The 24,559-nt window shown below is 36.9% G+C and overlaps 1 protein-coding gene across 3 annotated transcripts in view; it reads right to left on the bottom strand.

Annotated features, from left to right (window-relative positions):
- Positions 1 to 4,282: 4,282 nt before the first annotated feature.
- LOC140160685 (ETS-related transcription factor Elf-1-like) overlaps positions 4,283 to 24,559 on the bottom strand; it is a 75,620-nt gene continuing 55,343 nt past the window's right edge. For 2 of the 3 annotated variants that reach the window (XM_072183970.1, XM_072183971.1), the window contains exons 4-10: positions 15,709 to 15,894; positions 15,026 to 15,166; positions 13,896 to 13,961; positions 12,996 to 13,097; positions 9,320 to 9,391; positions 8,018 to 8,210; positions 4,283 to 7,323 (exon numbers count right to left, since the gene is read on the bottom strand). In XM_072183970.1, coding sequence (XP_072040071.1) covers positions 7,221 to 7,323; positions 8,018 to 8,210; positions 9,320 to 9,391; positions 12,996 to 13,097; positions 13,896 to 13,961; positions 15,026 to 15,166; positions 15,709 to 15,894 — 863 coding nt within the window. In that variant the 3' untranslated portion in view covers positions 4,283 to 7,220. Of the gene's footprint in view, positions 7,324 to 8,017; positions 8,211 to 9,319; positions 9,392 to 12,995; positions 13,098 to 13,895; positions 13,962 to 15,025; positions 15,167 to 15,708; positions 15,895 to 22,896; positions 23,057 to 24,559 lie in introns of those variants that run through there. The other variant, XM_072183972.1, reaches the window with a different exon arrangement.

The following is a 24,559-nucleotide window of genomic DNA, read 5'->3' as shown; positions in this document are numbered from 1 at the left end:
TTTGTGGACACTCTAGAATTAAATCTCAATGTATTCCAGTCTTGTTGGTTTGAATTGGAAGCACGACAAATACGCACATAGCTAAACATACTAGTCAGCTTGATACTGTTAACTATTCAATGATGCTACATGTATAATAAAGACTACTTTGACTGCTCAGTGCCACAAGTGAATAAGTGCAACAGCTGCCCTGTGAACATTTGGCAATTTCCCTATAGCATATTGTACTCATCTACACATGGCAGCCATTGAACTTACCCATTTCTGGCACTGAGCAGTCGACTTCAATCATACACCCCATGTACATGAATAACATCAGTACCCAAAAAAATGTACAAACTGAGAAGTATGAAAACTACGAATTACAAGCTTGGATGAAATATTTAAAGCAACACACTATGAACGGAGGGATGTATGAAAAAGCCTCCAGCGAGTAATTAAGTACTATAAAAATAACCAGACCATCTCCATGCAATACTTGGTTGCATATGTACATGCATGTCCCTCTTCCTACAAATCCGCATTTCCAAATGAGTTACTTGTTTGTTCTAATAAAGGTGTCAGATTTTAACACAAAGACCTTAATGTTTTAAACCTTGCACCGCCATCAAACTACTAGTATTTTATACACCTTATTCTATAAATAGTACAAAAAATAACACTAGCTTTTAGACTAATTTTTTTGTATTTCCACCTTTCTTCACATTTTTCCTTTGAATATTTGCACCATTCTTTCTAAATCGTAATAATATATATTCTCTTGTGTCAACTAATAATCCGCTTCTTTACATCAATCATATATTTAGCAAAATAAAACAAATTATGTATGTCACACTTACATAAAATAGAACTCTTGCAAGTAATATCAATAACCCATTTAACCCCCTGAGCACTACCTGCCGATCTAACATTGGTTCTGATTGGTCAATTACATTATATTTTCACTTTAATCACCAATCAGAATGGAGCTTTGCAAATAATTCACCCCAATTTTTTTGCGCAGTGAAATTATTCTAACGATGTTGCCGATTGGTCCAATTGATAATGAAAATTTCTTTTTGGCCAATCGGAAGGTCGTTCTCATGGGGTTAGGTGTTTCACTTGCATCACAAATTGTTACATATTTTCTTACATCCTGGAGGGGGTATTAGGCAATCAGTAGCTTAACCTGAGCCATATTTCCTCACAAAAGAGTTTATTGTCGCAAACTCTTGAGATGCTCACTAATAACTCTTACTGTTTATGTTCAATACAGTCTTATATCTTTCTAATATCACTTGGAGTGACACAAATTAATTAAAATTATCAATTGATATGGGGCACCTTAATTTAGTCACAAATATTAAGGCAGGTTGGAGATGATCATGACCTAGCGGCATTCTCGTTCAAATATTGAGACAAATAAAGCTGACCCACAAGAGAAATGGTATGGGTTCTATCACAGATTATCTGTTTAAAAAAGAGATTGTACCAAAATCCTACTAGACTGTAAAATACAAATTTGCTGTTACATGGATACATTTTGAAAAATGGTAGAAAATGAGGTATGTGTGTGTATTTCCCTCACAATGAAGACAAGACTGCACATAAAAACTAGTTTATAAATTCAATCATTTAAAAGCAACATTGAACCATGTAGACACTATGGCCCACACACAAAGCTGAGTTCAGTGTTTTTACAGATGCACGAATTCACTGCCGTAGTTGCACATTAGTAACCGTTGGTTACTGGTTCAAGCCTGGGCTCATACACCTGTTCAGAATAAATGATATGCCATAAGCTTTGTGCTGTGATCATTTCGATCAGTGGTTCATAACAAAGAAAGCGGGAGCCAGTTGACCCGAGCAATGGTCATAATCGAACGTGCACTACGCCAGCATATTACCTGGCTCTTGCAGTTTGTAACCTGTCTCTAAATTCATCCAAAATCCTAAATTTGCTACCCATAATTATTATCTTTACCTCAATTAATGCTACATATAGGATTTGACAATGTGGGAATTCTTTTCTTCACATAACAAGTACAAAATTGTTGCTGTAGTTTCCTGGACCTGACATATTTACCATTTTCACACACCTGTGCTCGCCTACAATCATAACCCTGAATCTCTATGTACATTATAAAATAAACACATTTACACAGCCAACAAACTTGCAGCATATTTTACGCTTGAATATTTTGTTTCCAACTTGGTGAACCCTGTATCAAGTGTTTGTGGGGTGGCTGGCGCATTCTAATGATTAGTAACAATTAAATCGCAAGAGATAAAGAGCAATGTTATACACATTTGTGATCAAGCCAAATGAGTCATTTGTCTCTAATATTGATATTGAGATACAGCTAATAATGTTAATCAACTTCCTATGTGTTTTATTATTCTGAGCAACACTACAATGACTATAACTCTGTGTCCAACTGTGATGGCATTTTCATTAGCATAGAGCTCTGAAAATGGCACATATGATGAACTTAACATCAAATTCCTAGTTTAGCTGGACAATTGACTCCTTTTGCTTGATCGCATCACATTTACGCTATGCAATAGACCAGGAGAGTTTGGATAGACCCCATTATAACATTGTCAATTTAAAATTGCAAGGTTATGCACCAATTACCTAAATCTAAATCACAGAAATGGGGTTAAGATCTCAAGGTTAATAACAATAATATTTCAGAACTTTTAACCCCCCCCCCACATTCACAGATTAGACTTCCCATTCATTGATTAGAACAACATTCAACAATTGGCAAGACTTGAATTTTCCACCACACAATTGAATCATTTATATATCTCAGGACTGTCTTTTGGAATTTGCAGGAGAGCATTAAATAGCTCTTCTGTTGCCTTCAAGGAGAGCTTTTCAAAGCATTTACAATAGAATGTAAGGAGAAATAGAATGGTCAACTAAGGAGTGCTAAAAATCACTCTCCTTTATCAGATTTAAGGAGAGCAGCACCTCACTATTCAAACAACTTGCATTTTTGTTTGCTTATAAATTTACAAAAATTAAAATGTGCAAAAATGGCATGCTAATTAACATTCTGGACAAAGAAGCCATTTTGGAATCTAGTGGATTTCTACTCGCAGGCTTCAAACGGTCAAAATCGTAATCAATTTGGAGACTACATTGGAAGGACGGCTGCACGCCAGCCTGTTCAGCATTTTTGGTACATTTGTAAAAAAAATTCAGCAGTGATTAGCACCTTTGTTTTAGCAGAAGCATTCATTCTTCGTTAATTTCAGGAAATATGGGAGGCCTAGCTCTCATGTATATAGGACAGAATGCATGGCTGACAGTGAGAGGGAAGATACTTTGGAACACAAGGACAAAATGGGCTATTCCATTTAAAATCCACACTACCCCTGTGGAAGATTTAACTAAAGACTTTTACAGAGGGAGTATGAGTTTTGAATAAAATAGACAATTCGGTAACTTCCATTTGAAATACTCACTCCAGTTGTGGAAGATATGGGTAAAACAATAATACAGGGGGGAGTATGGGTTTCAAAATTATTAACCCTGACTAATTACATTTAAAAAACATACTCCCCCTATGGAAGATATTTCTAAAATCTTCCACAGGGGTAGTGTGGATTTCAAATGGAACAACCCATTATGGAATAATACAATCCCAGTATCATAATGGCAGCCTTTCTAAAACAATCAATAATAACCATATTCATTATTCAATATGAAAACTGATTTGGTTTAGCTATACAACTTTCAAGCAATTATCAATGCATATTATTTTATGCATAGATGGTCACCACAACACACCATATAGTAATTTTTTTTTTTACAAAACAGCAATAAATCAATGGAACTGAAGAGAAAGCACCACTCGTTCGGTTGGATAGTGCTGCTACCTTTATCAAGCACTATTGCCTTGACCATTACAGATACCAATAAGTTCAGCGTTTTTATCACCCAGAACATCATTTCTTGAAGGGACAATTTAGGATCATTTTCTTTTAACGAAAAAAATCCCGACTAGCACATTACCAGATTCCTATTCCTGCTGACCCCGCAGGAAAAACTACTGCCCAACTACTTTGTGGCTACTCACACCAGTGCAGCACCAGTGTGTGTACTTTATGTGTGATTAGGATGTGTGTACTCACACAGGTATTCTACTAGCTGCGTGGCCATGGCAGTGTATCTCTGGGGCGACAGCAAGAAGAATCTGGTAGTGTAGGAAGAGGCCTATTCGCCGATTGCACGGTCATCTCAAAACGAGGTTTTACCCACAAAGTACTTGTTGTGTGTGCACACTGTGCATACTCCTGTCATACGCATGCTTTAATTACCACATATGTTTTACAAAGGCCTTCTAGCGCGTTGTTAGAAAAGCTTGCGAAACAAAAATGCATGCGTTTGCAGGGAGAACCTCATTTTGGTAGGAAGATGGCAGATCCGCGCAAAGGCCGAATGCTGCCTGCTACATTGACTTGATCATTACATCACACAATTATTGAGCCATTTGGTTCACAATCAAGTCGCCTTCTACGGTTCAGTCAAAGTCAAGGTACCAGACACCTTAAATGGAGAACTGAACCATTTTGTCCTTTACCAAGATGCAATTAACCAACCACCATAAAATAATACCAGTTGTTATTATTTTAAGGTAGTAATCTAAGCATGTGCTTCATTCAGTTTTAACGTATAATATATCTCTTACTTTTTTGTTTAACTCTTATACAATATACAAAATATACAAAGGAGTTGTAGAACTTTTATAAAACATGAACAAACCTAAATTGTTCTATTACCCGAAATTGTATTTTACACAAATGTACATTAAAAAAAAAAATTGTTAAACCCTTGCCATATTGAGTACTCCACCAGGCTCATAGTTAATTACATAATCTATCAACATCAATCTTCAAGGTCTCTTCTATTTGAATAATTTGTTGGTCAGAAGATACAGTGGCGTAGAGTGATTTTTCAAAAGTTTCACATAGAGGTTTTAAGGTTCAGAGCTAGCTATATCCTATATTAGTTAATCCTAATAAACTATTAAAGATGCAGTTTAACATTTGAACCTTTAACTTCAATTTCAAATGGAAACAGGCTACTGAGAGATAACAGGAGTATCGACTCTGTTATTAGTAACACATCCTTCAAACATGTTTCTCTCAGAAACATATTTTGCCCTACACATACGCCACTGTGTGTTGCGACCGACAAATTTTGATCGTCATTCTTAGATAACAGCATTTTCTGTAGGTCTTCAAGAATAACATTTACACCTGTCAATGACCACTGTGAAAAAGTAACTGGGTTTCTGTGGCCAATTACAATTTTCAAGAGGTAATACAATTGCTTACAAGTACTGAATGGTGTGTGGTTTGATATCCAGTAAGTTATCCTATAGGATGCTGTTGATCAAATCTTGCAGTAACATATAAGCCTAGTTACATCACAACCTTTATCATACCACTAAGAACATAATTATAAGCATAAGGGAAACATCAAAGAACACCGCCAACCAGACATATTTTCATATCTAGTCAGCAAGCGCGTACTTCCGTTACATCTGGTCAGCGACAGCGTATTATGCCTATAAATGCAAATTTGGAACCGTCCATTATATGAATGGGTTATCAACACGATCATCCAAATTTTGCAACGTTTTTCATTTTTTGCAATAATTAGAATGTCTGACAGCATAATTAATTAAATGTTTAGAATGCATGAGTAGTATGATAAATTTTTATTATTAGGTTCAGCATCGGTATGGTATAGAAATGACTGGATTTAAGCCCTGGGCTTCACCCAGTACTTCCTGCACGATACTCTCCTGTCCCATGCCTCCGCTCCACCTAATAACTAATAATAATACCATGGTGGCACAAGCACAAACTATACTCAAATAAAAATGATTTGAAATAGTTCAGACAAGCAATTTGGTTCAAATCTTTTACATAAAATAAAAATATATCTTCCTTTGCTTTAACATTTCTACAATATTCCACCAAAACAACCCCAAACTACACATTCTGTACTACTCTAGCTTTTTTTCTAAGCAGCATTGCTACACTGGCACGTCATCTGGGTACAAGAAAATAATTTAGAACTTCTGCAAGTTATTTTCTTACAAGGAATGTACTAGGGTTATTTCACTCTTTAAGCACATACAAAGAAGCTTACGAATGCATTTTATGACATAACCGTTTAAGGTTCACTCACACTATAGTTGTTTGTGTCTAATGACTTCAATATGTAATATATTGATCAATGAAAAAAACCCAGCAAACACCAAAATGCTTTTAAAATGTTATAAATACATTTTGGTATTTGTCAAAACGTTTAACAACATTAACATTTAAATGTTGGGTTATATAAAGGTCATGGAAACGTTTTATATGAAAAAACACTACTATAACATTTTGAAAATGTTGTCAAAATGTTACAGTGAAATATATTTTGGCAAACAGTTCTGCAAAATATTTTGTCTACACTTGAATAACAATGGTATGTTTTTTGCACCAAGTGTTGACAATGTTTTTGAATGTTATTAAAATATTTTATAGCATAATTATATAGCCTTTATAAACCCAATATTTTAACGTTTTCTGAAAAACCTTTCTGTGTTTGCTAGGAAGGACACATCTAACAGTTCCATACAGTTTGTCCACTCTGAAGTACAAAGTTACAACGTGCACATATACAGCGCGTAAACAGTGCGCAGTGCTGCGTCTCTGCTGAGGTATGCGTACCTTCAAAGTCGGCACAATCTGTGTGTCCGTGTTGGTACTTTGTACTTCACAGTAGACTGACTGTAGTAACCATTATTGGCATCCTTACTAAGAATGGGTATTTTCCTAAACACACATTTTCTCAAGTGGTAATATTGGTTAGAAAACTTGATGCAGCATTTTGGAACTACACACTACGGACCACAGTGGCATCATCCCAATGGCATAGTTCAATAACCTCAATGAAACAATAATAGGGCAAAATTGGACCTCAAGTTACAGAGTATTAGTTTTTGTACCCAAATTTTCAAAGGTCATTCAATGAATGTACAGATGCATTGGGGTTAAAGAACTTAACCCTGATAGATGAGCATGTTGTGGCTCCTAGTGGCAGGGGTTGATATCCTTGTCTTCAGCATTGCACTCATGGGCTAGTCAGGCGTACAATAAATCCATTCATCGAGCATGGATGTACTACACACATTGTCTATTTGAGGATTTAAGATGTTGCACTGTTCTCAGCTACAATCAATTTCACGGATGTTCTTGGGGATTTCACAAAATTTGTAGACAAGCCTCTGTCCGTCCACTTTTGCAAGGATTCCTCGTTGATAGTAATACCTGTATGCAGAGATATAAAGGAATAACAATCGGGTCAATTCATAAGTGCTTTCTTGCCACTGCTTCAAATAGTAAAACAAATAAGTTGAACACCTGCAACTGCTGAAAATACCTCTGGTGACTGACAGGGAATCCGACAAGAACCTGAGAACCGATTCTCCTGAAGGTTCTCGCTGGGTTACAACTACGAGAACCAAAATTGGTTCCCAAAATTGGTTCTCATAATCTTCCAAATCTCAGATCATATGTTGTGTTACATTTTACCTTCCTTTACTTGCAACGGAAATATGATTTTATAATCTTATTAATCCAAAAATATAATTCTGAAATGTTGGGAAAAAAGGTAAAGTTTTCTTCATTTTAGCTGCCAATTTATTGTACGATCACGAATGGAAACTCATAGGCTTAGAACTAGTTGTTTGAGTATTATATTGAAAGGGTAGTGAAAGCGACATGCATTGTCTGACAGAAAAACTGCAAAAAAATTAAGGCCAGGTACATGAGGGGAAGGTGATCTTGCCTGTTTTTCTCAATATTACAAGAATCAAAAGCCTTATTTTGATGAGAACCAAAGCTTCTCGCAAAAGCCTTTTGCGAGAACCTAAATAGGTTCCCACAATTGATTGCGAATTTGAACTCCTGACTGAGCATCTTTAGTCCTATTATATGGCCCTGTATTCAAAACACTACTCACCTGAGTGCTCTTCCCATTGTTTCATAGTTCATATCTGGCTTGTTTTTATGTTGGCCCCATAACTTGGATACCTCTTTGGAGTCCACTAACTTGAAGATTCCTTGCTCCCTATTAGTCCACTTAATCACATTGGGACAAGTCTCTGTGTTCTGTAAAAGTTCTAACAGAAACTCCCATAAATAGGTTGTGTGACCTAGGAAAAGAACAGAAACATGTGCATTAGTTTTACTGTTTTAAAAGTATGCTCTGCGTGCTAGCCATAAGCTTCAAAATAAAAAATCCCAAGTTTTTGATTTATTTGGGTAAATTATCAAGAGCTAATTCAACAACCACTGAACCAATACTAGGCTTGTTTGTACTCATTGTAATGCATTTTTCACCCTGAAACCAAATACCGTGATTGTTTGTAATAAACGCCTGGGCGTTGCATTTTTCAAAAGGGGGGCGCGTTTATTGAAGGTGAATTGTCAGTGAAAAAAAAGTTTAAAATCGGGTTAAATTTGCCCGATGGTGCTCCTGTAGGAAGGAGGGATTTATGGCTTCACTAATGGCGACGCCCATGGAAAATATCATTTTCGTGGTAAATACATCAAAATTACACCCATACGCGCATCATCAAGCAAGAATCTGGTGAAATTCTACCATAATTAGGCAATGGAGTGGATAGAAGTGCGAGTTACAATAGGTTTTGTCCATGCAATTTACCGATCGTCCATGACAAGACTGACTGACTGATGCCGGTTTTAAGCTTACTCACACGATATAGCATGGAAATGTTTGCATTTTTGTCAATTTTTCACAGAAAAATTGGAGGGGGGCATTTATTAGAGGGGGAGCGTTTATTACAAACAATACGGTATGGTCATGAAAACGTACAATTCTGAAATTTTTTAATTAAAAAAAATTGAAACTTGCAGTCGACACCCATGTGGAGAGAGTTAAGGGCCACTACAGACTTTTTAGTGGATGTAGAATATGCGATGCAATATGCCGCTGTTAAATAACCTGTTCCCATTCTATTTCCAGTAATATTTAACTTCTTCTAATGACTGTTTGATGAAGTAAAATCAATAATATATTTCCACCAGAAATTTGATGTTACATATTATCAAATTTCAGTCATCAAACAATCTTTAAATATTACTGGAAATAGAATGGGAACAGATAAAAATAATGAAGACACATTGCCTCGTATATTCTAAATCGAATATTCAGAGTCTGTTCGTTTTCTAACATGAATGAAGAGCTTGAATTACAGACTACATTGTACTCTTACAGATTATAATAAGACTGTGTGCTTACCATCCTTTTCTCTTGTTCTTCTTTTGACACCGCCATTTGTTGTCGAGTCTGTTCTTGTTTTTGACTTCCGTGCTGTAAAATTTAACAGAAATAACATAAACACCATCTGGTAATGCAAGCGTTCTAGTTTTTTTTTGAGTGCCAATCATTAATATGACTCATTGTCAGTTATCTTTTTCATGTAATGGTACGGCATGTTTAAATTTAAGGTCTTCAGCAGAATAACTATACACATTTTTCAAAGTATATTAAACCCAAAATACAACCAAAATTGGAAGCATTTTGTTTTCATGGTTGGCCTCAATGGAAGATAGAAAGCGTAATTTTTGGAAAAAAAAGTGTATGTCCTGTTAAAACAAGAGCACCAATGGCGCTGTGGCTCTGTGCTTTTTTGAATGTGAAAGTAATTGCAGTCGAATGTGCAACAGGCGAAATCATATACATTGTATGTGCCAGATCACATGCAATCATACATCTTGCTGGTTGGTAGCTATATCTTATTTGCAGAGCATAATACATCCATCAATAAGTTTCATATCCACATGAGGTTTTAGTAATTTGACCACAGATGACCCCTGAGTGACCTTGGATGACCCCAAAATGACATTCCAAAAATTTGGCTTGAAATGTTGACTGTACCCACCAAGTTTCATGCCCATGCGAGTTTTTAGTAACTTAACCTCAGATGACCCCTGGGTGACCTCGGATGACCCCGAAATGACCTTCCAAAAATTTGACTCTAAATGTTGACTGTACCCACAAAGTTTCATGCCCATACAACAGTTTTTAGTAATTTGACCTCAGATGACCCCTTGGTGACCTCAGATGACCCCAAAATAACCGCCTGAAAATTTGACTCTAAATGTTAAGTGTACCCACCAAGTTTCATGCCCATACAAGTTTTTAGTAATTTGACCTCAGGTGACCCCTTGGTGACCTTGGATGACCCCAAATGACCGTCCGATAATTTGACTCTAAATGTTGACTGTACCCACCAAGTTTCATGCCCATACGACAGTTTTAGTAATTTGACCTCAGATGACCCCTTGGTGACCTTGGATGACCTCGAAATTACCTTCCGAAACTTTGACTCATAATGTTAAGTGTATCCATCAAGTTTCATGCTCATACGACAGTTTTAGTAATTTGACCTCGGATGACCCCTAAGTGACCTCGGATGACCCCAAAATGACCGTCAGAAAATTTGACTCTAAATGTTAACTGTACCCACCAAGTTTCATGCCCATACGACAGTTTTAGTAATTTGACCTTAGATGACCCCTGGATGACCTCGAGTGACCTTCACCCACTAACCAATACAAACTTGTTCTGTCTGGGGTCAAGATGCACCCGCCCACCAAGTTTGAAGAATGTGCGACCCTAGTCTCCGAGAAAAAGGTTTTTGCATATTATGCATAAATTATGCAAATTAGGTAGGTAATTACCATATTTTGCGCTGAAAATCGAATCAGGTCGAGATCCTCTGGTCATGCTACCCCACCACGCTTCATCATCATAGGGCTTAGCATTCTTACGGATCCCCAGAAACAGCTTCACAAGGCGGATTTCTTCAGATTTCCAACCATTTTGTAGTTAAGCGTTCCGCATAAATTATGCAACTTAACTAAATGCGCATACTTTTCGCCAAAAACTAATCAGGTGATCAGCAGGTGTGTATCATTCCTGTCACAAGGTTTCGTTACCATGCACCGCTATCAATTTGCGCTGATATTCGCATAAATTATGCAAATTAGCTATGTTAATTTGCATATTTTCACCGAAAACATACAATTACGGAGCAAACTTGGATACCCTTCCTCCCACCAAGTAGCGTCCCCGTAGGTCTTACGGTTCCCCAGATACAGCTCCGGACAAACATTCGGACATCCCACCCCCACACACAGACGGAAATAGTGATTACTAAGTCCCATCCTGAACAAAGTTCAGAAATGAAATTTTATCAATTTGCGCTGATTTTTGCATAAATTATGCAAATTAGCTATGTTAATTTGCATTATTTTTCACCGAAAACATACAATTACGGAGCAAACTTAGATACCCTTCCTCCCACCAAGTAGCGTCCACGTACTGCGTAGGTCTTACAGTTTCCCAGATACAGCTCCAGACGGACACACGGACATCCACACCCCGGACAGACAGAAATACTGAGGCGAGACAAAAATGAAATTTTATAACAAATTTTTGTGACTTGAGATCATTTGCATTTTTTGTAAACACCAAAACTGTTCTGTCCTGACATGTCTGTTGTGTCATGTGTGTTGAACCAGTCCAACCGAACAATCGTAAGTTCTGTTCGGATCTGGATCTGCCTGGTCTGGATGCTGTACTCCGATTAAGCAGGACTAGCCTACATCACATCAGTGTTTATTTCTGATAGATTTCACTTCATGATTTTTTCTTCAATTTCATCACTTACGAAAGTACAAAAGTAGACAATCTAGTAGTCAGTATAACCTCGGAGCAGTTCGTGTGAGACCTACGTTACATGGAATAGTAGTACATGGCTTCCGAATTTGGAACTTCACATGTTCAACTTGTCATGCCGGTCGAGTCCCGCGTTTACAACTAAAATCAAACCACTTCTAGATTAAGTCCATCGCTGAATTTTACAAATAACTTAAATAAACATCTTTATATTTAATAAAAAAATATTATGGTATGCTCAAGTAAATGCTTGAATGACATTTACCAGAAGCTCATGAGCTCAGAATGGTAAACAAACTAGCGTATTTTCACCTCGATTATGCACCGTAGCTCTCTGTGGTTGAGTTTGCAAGGTCAGTGGGTCAGTGAACTTAGTCTCCTATGCAGCCAGTTTGGTTACGCTCCCTCCACAAAAATGTTTGTGTGGAAGGGGCGGAACCAAACTGGCTGCTGTGGAGACTACTGCTAGTATCGGTCAATCACACAAAACTGTTTGCTGATTGGTTCAGAAATGGTGATGTCATCAATCAAGAAAAACTAATCGATTTATTGGTTCAAAATAGCCTCATAGAAAAGTACGAAGTTTGTTGAGCATCGCAGCTTATCGGTAAAAACGTGACCTTTAACAAAAAAATCGGCACAGTGCTTTCGTACTGCACTTGCATAAGCCAAATAGTCCCCAGAAAAGTCATTTGTTCAGATTTATTCGGGATTTATTCAAGATTCAGACATGTTCTTGACTATTTTTTGACATTCCTTACCTATCTCTTTATTTAAATTATAAAGAAATAGTGAAGAAAAGTTAAGAAGTAGTCAAATAATTTCTGATCTGAACTAAATCTTAAGAAATGTACCTCCATTGGTTTCCGTCTGTATTACGCATCTTAAATTATACAGACCAGAATAATCTCTAGCACACACAGGGAACCAAGATATAACTCGATTATCGTGACTATTTTGGTCTATTATAAAAAAAAATAATACTTTTATCGCCTGAATTTCAATAAAATCTGGAGTGCAATCGATTCAAAATAACTTAGCCAAACTTAGAAACGAAACTTAAGTCTTCATATCAGTCATTAAATGATCCTTAGCATAAAAACCAACAGCGTATTGTGGCCTGAAAATGAATGCTAGTTAGTTGCATGACAAAGGCACTGATAAGCTCCGCTCAGAGCCAAAAAATAACGCTGTTAAGCACTATAGCATGAACAGTGACAATATGACTCACATTTTTTGGGAGATTTTTTGGAGTGTCTTCTTGCAGGCTCTGGTGAAGAAGGATAACCCGGTACTGTGGCGAGTGGAAGATCTACATCATGTGTACCATATTCTGGTGGATAGAAAATAATACCAATTACAATCAATTCATTAGTTCAGTGCACAACTATAAATGATGAGTGAAGCAACGTAAAACGAGACAGCTTAATGGTCAGGTATCAGTTCCTTATCTAGAAACTTTTGCAAGTAATATCAGATCTGCCAACCTTTGAGATCACAAAACTGTAATTCTGAAACCCTAAAAATCGTATTTTCCAAATATATCAAGCGTTGATGAGCTTACATACATGGTGTTAAACTATCCACTGTAAGTGTGAGCGATGCTGAAAATCCACACACCAAATTGCACACCATGCATGATTTTCTCCTTTCCGAGACGACTGTATGAATTTCCATTTCACCAAATACTCTGGTTTGAAGGATTGCTTCCTTTGATCGTTTTTTGAACTTTGAGTTGACAAAGTCAAAGCCATATTTAAAAAATTTCATGCTCAAACTGATCGTGAAACTATCGTCTTCACTACACAATACATGAATGGCGGCAATTGATAATTCTCGTAGGGTACCCAGCACTTTTGTATGCAACTTGAACGTTCTGATCAATTAATATGATTTTGTTACATACCCTTGCACCAATCACGGATGCGTTAGCTTACGAGATCGGAGCTTGAGTTTTATATAGTCTACACTCGCAGCCATTTTGAAATGGTATTTTGAAATGTTTTTGGTCAATGGTCAAACCATTTTTAAACATACTCCCCGTATTTTAACAAATTCCCGTATGAAATACAGGAAAAAGCGTACTAGTTGGCAGGTGTGTAATATGTTGCTATTGATTTGATTGACTTACCTGTTTTGATATGGTGATGTTGATGTGATAACAATAAGGTAGGTGGGATGAAAGCATCTTTGACACCTGCAGGAGAAAAATAAATTCATTGAGTAACTAAGCAAAGGAACATAATTATGGATACAGCTACCTTATGACAATAACAATTGTATCATATTACACTGCTAATTTCATTAAGACTGATGATGGTATGATGTACATCTTTGGTAATCTCATCTGTGTGGAATTTTTTCAGAGATTTTTCATATGAAATTTTTTTTCTATTTGCACCACAAAATGCGAGACAATAATATCATAGTCTACATCATACGCTGTCATATCTCAAAAGGCTGCTTTGTGTGATTTATTTATTATTATCATCTAATTGTAATAAGATGCACTACAAAATGTACTTTGTGTTAATTTTTTGAGGTATTATCACAATATTATTACTATCTCATGTTCATTCATAAAAGAAAGTAGAATGCTGAAATATGAAATAACAATATGAAATGGGACGATGCCAGCGATCGAATTCAACGGTATCGCATCGCAAAATGCGATGCAATTTCCATCAACTGCTATGCACTTTTCCAATATGCATAGCTAAACGTGCTATACTGCTATGCAAACATGTGTTTTGCATAGCACAAACTGCGATGCAAAAAAATTGACTGAATTCGAACCCTGGACGATGCTAATAAAAATCACACGAGGCAGCCATTTGAGATACGACATTATGTGATGCAGATCAAGGCTTATATTAAGCAGGCACCCCGGCATTTTTCACCCCTAATACCCAGTTTATGCTTCTGGTGTGTCCAATATTTTACACTACAAAACAAACTATAGGACCAGGAGCCACCGTTGGGATCAGGAGCTAGCTCCTGGTCCAGGCACACTTAATATAAGGCCTGATGCAGATGATGATACATGTACAACTATGTATGTATAGTCTATAGACCAATTTCATCATAATATCTCATGTCTAGTTCATAAAGTGTATAACTAACCCCTTCGGCAAGTGTAAATTGCTATCTGATGTGGTATGTATAATATAATATGATTGAGTGGTTTTGAAAGAACAGCGACGATATAGTTTGCAAGTAGTCCATGCCCTTATCAAGTTACCAACATCATAGTGTACTTACTATCTGCTAACAGTCTTGTCCTTTCTTCATCTGTAGTAGCAGTAAGAAACCTACTGTCATTCGCAGCACCAGGTACATATTTACTCTCATTCTCCTTGTCTGTTGATCCATTACTGTCTGCTGGACTTGGGGGAAGGGACCCTGACAAAAGAAAATAGACAACAGAGTCAAAATGGAAGATGTAGGCCCACTTGCACAGATTTTTTTTTAAAAAGGGCCTTTTTTTCACACTGTACCTTTTGTCAATTTTAGTTGGAAATCACACCTTTTTCTGCTTTCTGACCCCTAAGAGCATCCTGGTTGCACACAAGTATTCAACATAATGGCCTTTCTGCAACTTTAACCATATCTGCAACAGTTGTCCTATAGACAGTGCCACAAGTGGGTATGTGCAATAGCTGCCCTGTGAACACTAGGCAATTTACACACAGTCAGTATATTGTACTCATCTACACATGGCAGCTATTGCACTTACCACATCTGGCACTGGGCAGTCAAAATCTTTTAAAAAAAAGGTACACATGGCAGCTAATGGGGGAACTGATAAATCAGCTGAAAAAAAACCCACAAGAGTTGCTACTGTTCTTCATAACATTTAGGCAAGTTGATGAAAACAAAAGTATGTACACAACTTTAATGCTGTTGCATAATGATATCAGGCAAACTACTTTACAGGAACTCACCTTTACTAGGAAGTGTACTGGCTTGTGATAGTAAAGGGAATTTCTTATCCTCTCCACTCGTTGTAGGTGAAATATCTAGTAAAGCTTGTGCTGCCATTATTGTACCGTTGTCTTGTGGTGAAGGTTCAGGATCGGTTCCACCAAACAATAATAAGTCATTAGTCTTGCCACCATCACATGCGTGTGCTGTAATGAAACAGACAAAGAAGATTGTTTATAATTTACAAGGTGCTCATCACAAAGGGCTGTGCAACAATAGAGGCCGTCAGCGTGACGTCATATGCCGCCATCTTGTGGGTACACGCTGCGATGGTCGTTCGATCTCCATGCGTGAACAGCAAAATCACCGTGTCGATGCGCGATAACAGCTGCGTGGCAAGCTGCGCCCTGCGCGTAGTGTCCGACGCATGCACACGCGTATCATTTGTACACACAAGATGGCGAAAGGCTGACGGCCTCTATTGCGAGGCCCACGGAGGGATCAATTTTAAAATGGTGTGCCAACTACATGTACTGCTTGCCCTGCTTGCCCCCCCAGCATTATTTTAAAACCTGGTCCATATGGATGCGAATAGGAAATTTACATATGTGCAATCAGTACATTATAATAATATTCAAAGGATAGAACAAATAAATGGAACTGGAGACACATATCTAGTGGGTGAGCCAGGTAGGTTAGGAAGTACCACTGTAGGGGGGGGGAGGGGCAAAGCATAACTGCTACCATAATTGACATCACAAATTGTACCAAAAAATTGCATGAGAGCAATTGGAGCAGAGTAACTTTTGGCTGGAAAAGATCATCAATCGTTGTATTGGGGTTAAATTTCAAACTTGCTCAAATTATGTTACCAATACCATTACCAATTATGTAATTGACTCAAGTATTGATTCAGAAAATTGATAGAAAGGTAGACCTAAGTCACACATTTATTTTGCTCCATGAGGTCAAAAACATGAAAATGTTACGAAAAGTGTTAAACTCTTCATGTTTTCATTTTAAACAATTCAAATAAAGAATAGTTTGCACTAGCTTTTATGGGATGTATTGTTACCTATGTAACACAGCAAATTATGGTTAAAGGACAATAAGGCCACAATATGAGTTCACACACTTCAATATAATTACACTGCAATGTCAAATCAACATCAAATCTACCACATGTAGCTTCATCATTTAAAAGGGCATTTCGTGATCCACATCATCATCTTTCCACTTTTCTCAAAAAAAGTTGAGTTTTTATGCCACTGGAATCCTACATAACGTGTATCATGTACATGTATGTACAAAAAATGTCTTGCATTAATTCGTTTAGCAAAAATATTGGTCCTATTTGAATTACGTTCTGGTGTACCAGAACGAAATTACAACAGTGGCCTAGAGTACAGTGTAATACACATAATCATGCAAATACTCTCAAAATGCCAGACCAGAATTAACTGAAATTTTGGGAATAAGCTTTAAAATATTGGTCCTATTTGAATTACGTTCTGGTGTACCAGAACGAAATTATAACACATTGCCTAGAGTACAGTGTAATACACATAATCATGCAAATACTCTCAAAATGCCAGACCAGAATTAACTGAAATTTTGGGAATAAGCTTTAAAATATTGGTCCTATTTGAATTACGTTCTGGTGTACAAGAACGAAATTACAGCAGTGGCCTAGAGTACAGTGTAATACACATAATCATGCAAATACTCTCAAAATGCCAGACCAGAATTAACTGAAATTTTGGGAATAAGCTTTTTTGTTGATAAATATCAACTGGAAAATGTCATTAAAAGAGGATGCCAGGATCACAAAATATTCCTTTAATATCAAAACATAGCAAAACAAAAAAACAAACAATAAATTAAAATATAAAACGTAAAATATAATTGGAATCAAAACATCAAAATATCTATTCAGAATAAAACTAGAATCTTTTTAAGGAAAAAAAACAACCAAAACCACCCAGTTGAATGACTATTTGAACTTGACCTAGACTTTATTGCTTGGGAGTACAATGTACTTCTGCACCAAAACAAACAAAGACTTTCTAACTAAAAGTTTCCCTGGAACAAAATACCAGCAGTCAAATTAATGTACACTGACCCGTGTTTAGAATGTGTCAATTTGATAGTGACTGTCAGTCTGTCATGTATAGCATGATGATCGTGTACATGTAGATATAATTCAAAATTATGCCATAAACATGAAGTAGTTGATATCCGTGAATTTCGCTGCCGATCTTACTATATCATGACTAGTTTGTATTTTTTGAAATTTGTTACTGCATGTGTCAGTAAAATCCCAACTTAGCCCGCATATATTCAAAATTTGCACGTCAGTCAGTCATGTGGTTTGCGCAGCTGCATGTACGCCAATCTACATCAATCCTATTAGGAGCTGATAAATAGCTTAGTAAAGTGTGTTCTTCATCTGTGTGGTATCTCCCATGAGAAATCAGAGATACATGTTGGGACAGTGTGTTGGCTACAAGGAGATTTATCATTTACCCAGCTGGTTCATTATAAATAGTTTACATCCATACATGGCATAATCACACACTAAAGAAATGAACTTTATATGTTACTTGAGATGCTACTACACAGCACATGTACTGCAAGGTAAATTTTTGAAAGCGTTTTGTTGTGCAGGGAAGGTTTAGCTTTGAGTACCATACGAAGAAGGCAATATGTACAGCAATACAAAATCTACCACTGATGGTAAATCTTCATAAATATCCATTACCAATCTAGTGCCAAGTGTTAGTTTTATTTCAGCAAGGTTGTGCGGTCAAACTATTAAGGTGGTACTACACCCCTGGCCAATTTTGTGCCTATTTTTGCATTTTTCTCAAAAATTATAGCGCATTGGTGACAAGTAAGATATGTATATTATAGGGCGAGGACTACAACTACTGCACTGGAACTTTTATTTCAGCACAGACAACAGTTGTGGAGTTACAGTCAAAAATGAGGGAAACCCAATATTTGATCAATAAGTCAATAACTACTTGAGTGAGTCACTGAAATTCCAGTGTATATTGTAGTAACTGGATTCCTTGCCCCTATAATATACATAACTTTTGTTTTATTAATTTTTGAGAAAAATGCAAAAATGGTCACAAATTTATCAAGGGTGTAGTACCACCTTAACTGGACTGTTGGGAGTGGCCTTCTTTGCCTTGATCTTCATATTTTTTTCTCTCATTTATAATCCTTTCCAGATACTAGTAAGCCAGCATGCTTGTATAGGCTTTTTTGCTTGACTTGAGCATTTCGCTTTCAAGAGCTTGGTCCCATCAGGGCCTAAAGGTGTTTTAAACAAACAAACTGGGTCAGGTTGTTGTGCACTGTAAGACCTCTCTGCTCAAGGGAAGGTATGTGTCAGATACAATAGGTATTTTATCAGCCATACATAAACAATCATAAACATTTTGTCTTTCGCTGAATCTTAGCATTCCAATGAATGGACATTTTCTGGGTTCCATTTTGGTGCTTAAAAACATTTTCCCATCCTGCTGAAGAAAAGAGTGTACTAAATTTTTACAAGATGGTATTGATACCATTTTGTGAAGAAATTGGGCAAGAATTAATTTGCCTACGATATGTTGACATCAAATGCAGGATGTAATTCAGACTACCAATTAGGCAACCACAAGCAATCCAACTTCCTGAATCCCATCTCTAAAACAACTTCTGTAATATGCAAGGTATGCACAAGCAATATACATGTGTGGCAATACATGTATATGTATCTAATGTTACTGCCATCTGTCTAACAACATTTCCCTACTTTTGAAAACAATTCTCAACAACAACTCCATAAAAAAATTGATACAAATTGGTAAAAAATATGCAAATGTGGTAAAAATTGATTTATGTACATTGTAGCCTTGGTATCTCCTTTTTAGAACCTGTACTATTTCTCTTGTGTGGCAGCTTTATTTGTCTCAATAATTGAGTGCAAATACCACTCGCTCCCCTACCGTACCAACCCAGCTCAAAATGTAATACATGTAATAACTTTATTGGTTTAAGCTTACCAATCCGATAGCAATGAAAAAATCAGGATTTTTTAAATTAAATTTTTAATTATAATTTTTTTTCAAAGTTTCCAGCAGCTTTGGAGAGCAACTGGACCTATTCTGAAGTGTTAGGATCATTCACAGTTTAATTGTCATGTATCAACTGGATCAGAGTGAATTATGGCTTACAAATACAATGAGCCAATGTTTAACAAGTGAGCAACAAATTCTAATTTTAATGTACCGGTACCATAATTCATCTTACTATAATTCACCAGAATCTGTCTGTTTGTGTGTCTGTTTATCTGTCTGCTAAGGCTGGCATTTTCGGTCGGGTATTCCGGTACCTGCCAGAGTTTACAGTACCGGGCAGGAAATACCCTGCCCGGTACCCAAATTCAAAAAAAAAAAAGTTTTTTTTTTTTTCGGTTTTGTAGTGTCCCGGACCTAGACCTAACGCTAGGATCATTCATGGTTGACCTAAAAAAAAAAAAAAAAAAAAAAAAAAAATTTCAAGATATTTTGTATTTTTTAATATGAAAATTGATATTTTGTATTCATGTCATACTCTATTAATGATTTCAAAATGCATTCAAATTCAATGCATTTTGAAATCATTAATAGAGTATGACTGTGACATGAATACAAATTATCAATTTTCATATTAAAAATACAAAACATCTTGAAATTTTTTTTTTTTTTTTTAGGTCAACCATGAATGATCCTAATTTAGGTCTAGGTCCACCGACACTACAAAACCGAAGGAAAAAAAAAAAAGTTTTTATGCAATTTGGTACCCTGTTTACCCGCCAAAAACGCTACCGGTACCCGGTACAAAATTACCCGAAAATGCCAGGCCTACTGTCCGCCTCTTTTCTCGGAGACCGGGGGTCGCACGTTCCTCAAACTTGGTGGGTGGGTGCAGCTTGGTATGAGGAAGAACGAGTTTATATTGGTTAGTGTGTCAAGGTCATCCAGGGGTCAAATTAGTAAAAACTGTTTTTCTCGGAGACTGGGGGTCGCACGTTCCTCAAACTTGACAGGTGGGTGCGTCTTGACCCGGGACAGAACAAGTTTGTATTGGTTAGCGGGTCAAGGTCACCAGAGGTCATCTAGGGGTCAAATTAGTAATTCCATTAACCAGCCAGGGCGCTTCCCAAAAGTTTACTGAAATAATTTTGGTTGGGCGCTTACGTTTTACATTGATGAATAGTCATCCATCACCATCTGATAGCATTTAGTTAGTGCGCCATCACAAAAAATTGCCAACCCTGATTGATAGGTCCACTGTGAAATTCTCAGCAGCACATCCCTAGAACTACTTTTTGGTTTTGGATTTTATAAAAATCTGTAATAGTCGACTTTGTCTGAATGCATCTATGCATATAAATTACATCCATTTATAAATGAAACAATGAAGCCAAGTTCAACCTGAAATGCAGCACAGTGCTATTTCCTGCTTAATTACCAAAGCTAAGTTAGAACTTAGAACAATACCCACTCCAAATATATACTTCCTCATTGCAAACAATAAAATGCTAGCTCGTTGAATACATATGTATATTTTCCTTAAATTTACTAGTTTCTATTCAGTATATTATTTAGCCGAAATATTCTTCTTGACCATGTACTACCAGTGTCTGTCTTGAATCAGCATCCAGGTGTGGTAATTTATCTCTGTTCATGGCTTCATTTTTTAATAAATAGTGCTCCTTGGTTGTCAATTTGCAGAGATGTCAATCAGTTCTAAAAAAACCTATAAAAGTCTGAAAAAAGGGTGCAAGTTTAAGCCCATATGCCCAAAACAGGCTAAAATGAGCACCAACTCGACATTAATTCAGAACTTTCAGATTTCAAGCAAGACCAGGGAAGAGGTAAACAGCATGTGTATCTTGTTCTGTTTCAAGCATAGAGTTTTATTTTTACAATTACATTTTAAATACAATCGTCAATGATAAAACAAATATTACATAAGCATGTACCGTAGTCACAAAAGTTTTATTGAAATATTTATCTTGAAACAAAACAAACAAAAAATACAAAAGGTACAAGATATGTTGAGTGCAGGCTGGGAAATAAGAAGGGCCGAACCAGGGCCTGTCAAAAAATAGCCCCTGGTTCACAGGGTTTTACAGGGAACCAGGGGCTATCTTCAATGAACCAGGGGCTAAATGGCCCCTGGCCCCCACTGATTTCCCAGCCTGGTTGAGTGTCATTATCATTTTGCTAATACCAAAGTGAAATAATTTTTGCAAAGATCAGCTGCAGCTGCTGATGCACTAACACAATTGAATACACAATTGAATGTTACATTTAAAAGTTAAAACGGTTCCGAAAAAATGCAATTATACTGGGCTGGGGGAATTTCCAAAGTATTGTGACTGTGATATTTTAAAACAAGTTTAGGTTAACAGAATTATTCAACAAAAAATATCTGATAGATTATGACAGTATCATAACAAAAATATTGGTGCTGAATAACTGAAACGGGCTTTGCCTTGGTTCAGTGCTTTCACATGGTCAATGGAAACAAAGGTTTTACACACATCAGGAAGCCACCAATAGACAAAAACACTCGCGCGGGATATTAAATCTTCCTGCTAAAATGAACAATACAATGCAAAGACAAACTATGTTTGCAAAAAAATCTCAACATAATTTTAAGCCAACACAAGTAATTTAGCTTGTAAGTACTCCGGGAACGGTGCACATACGTTAAAGTTTCTATCGACTTTTCAATATCGTTGAATGTTGTGTGTATGTATTGATCAGCGATCGGCAGCGCGTGTATCAACAAACACAACAAATCCTACTTCCGCATTCGGCATGTGCGACAACCAACCTCATTTTATGCTTTAAAATAAGGAAAAAAATAACAATTATTACCAACATAGCCTTCCTTAATATTTTTGACATTTATATCGAATGTATCAATGAATGCCTTTCCCATTTTGGCGAGTTTTAAGCATGTAAAAAACGATCGTAGAAACAGGAAGCGGCGCGAATGTCATCCCACGTTGTACGACCGTATGTAGTGTACGGAGCACTTCCTGGTTTCCTCTCAAGCAATTTCTCACCACAAATACGATACAAAATGCACGATTTGACGTAAAATCTTGAATATTTGAACACACAACATATTTCCGAAAATAATAGTGATGTTCTTACCCGCTTCTAAAAGCAAATCCAGATTCTTCCTTACGTCTGATGCCATCGTTATGGTTCATAAATACGATCCAAACACTCGTTTATTTTGCTTATCCATGCACTTCACCGCTATGTGCCGAACAACTACTACTCATATCGCTACGCCAAGCGAAATGCCGGAAGTAATTTGCATATCACAGCGAGCTCTATAAAACGTTTTCTGATTGGTTACTTAATTTCATTCATGGAACTTTTACACCGGGTTTGAAAGAGGAAGTAAACATAAGAAAAATGGATCTAATCGGATATTGTGACAGGTTAAACTAACAATAATAAATCTGGAGACATTTCCTGGAAGATATGTCAAAGCAACTTTATGCAATGCCAAATAGAAGTCTTCTCCACGCGACCAAGTGTGAACACAATGGACCAATCAAAATCAAGTTCTCAAAGCATTTAAATTACCCTAGTTTCAAGATTGATTTCACTTTCCCCAAGAAAAGCTTTGGTGCTCTGAATCTCTCTTGGGGCATGCAAAAATGCAACAAATATTATGAGGTAAATAAAAGCCCAATAAATGCCAACATTTTTCAGGACTGACTATCCTATTTGTAGAAAATGTTGAATTAAACGAAGTGCTATTTGAATAGCCGCGAAACGCATTCGCCTGGCTTGATTGATGGATGCGCAGCTTTTACACCTGCCGCAATACCGGAAGTGTTTTTCAACAACATCCGAAATGTTTTCTTATACTCGTGAAGTGGCTAAGATAATCTTTTAATTGATTTAATGACACCCTGGGACAGCGCGGTACCGGTTTTTGGACTTCGCAGCTCGAAAGACCCCTGAATTTGACCAAAATAAAGCTCTGAAAGACCCTTATCAACCCCTAAAATCAGGCGATTTTCAACCAAAAGAAGTCTTGATTTTGGGATATTGACTGTTCAAAACGAATATTCTGACAAGAAACTCATAAAATTGGATAAGATTAGCTTGTCATTTAAAAAGAATGAATAGATTCTTGTCAAAAATGACCCACTTGCCAAATTTGAGTTGTTTATATTATATTGTCAAAAATGACACCAAAAAAATCAAATTTGAATAGCAGGGATGCAACCGGGGGATGCAAGTTTTCCTGCTTTCCTGAAGTCCAAATTACTTTTCTTTCGTTTTTGGAGGCTTTTGGCCCAGATTCACGCACTTTTCAGGCTTTTTCCTTCAGGTCAGCTTGCATCCCTGCGAATAGTTGGTCTTGTCAGAGGGGGACATAACAGAATCTTGTTAAAATGAAATGGGTAATCCGCATAATAGGCCCCTAAGCTGCATAGTCCTTATCTTGTCAATTTGTTAATAAAATGGAAACTTTTCATTTTGATAAGACTGACAGTTCAGTCAAAGGGGAATGGTTAGTTGGCGAGTTATGTGGCGGTGAGTTAAAGGCGAGTTACTGTTAGACCATTGGGCGAGTTACTGTTAGACCATTGGGCGAGTTACTGTTGGACCAATGGACGAGTTACTGTACTGTTAGTCCAATAGGCGAGTTACTGTTAGACCATTGGGCGAGTTACTGTTAGACCATTGGGCGAGTTACTTTTAGACCAATGGGCGAGTTACTGTTAGACCATTGGGCGAGTTATGGTTAGACCAATGGGCGAGTTACTGTTAGACCATTGGGCGAGTTATG

The sequence above is a fragment of the Amphiura filiformis genome, chromosome 9 (genome assembly GCF_039555335.1).
Source record: "Amphiura filiformis chromosome 9, Afil_fr2py, whole genome shotgun sequence".
In the NCBI taxonomy this organism is placed as follows: domain Eukaryota; kingdom Metazoa; phylum Echinodermata; class Ophiuroidea; order Amphilepidida; family Amphiuridae; genus Amphiura; species Amphiura filiformis.
This window is presented reverse-complemented; position numbering and strand designations above follow the sequence as displayed.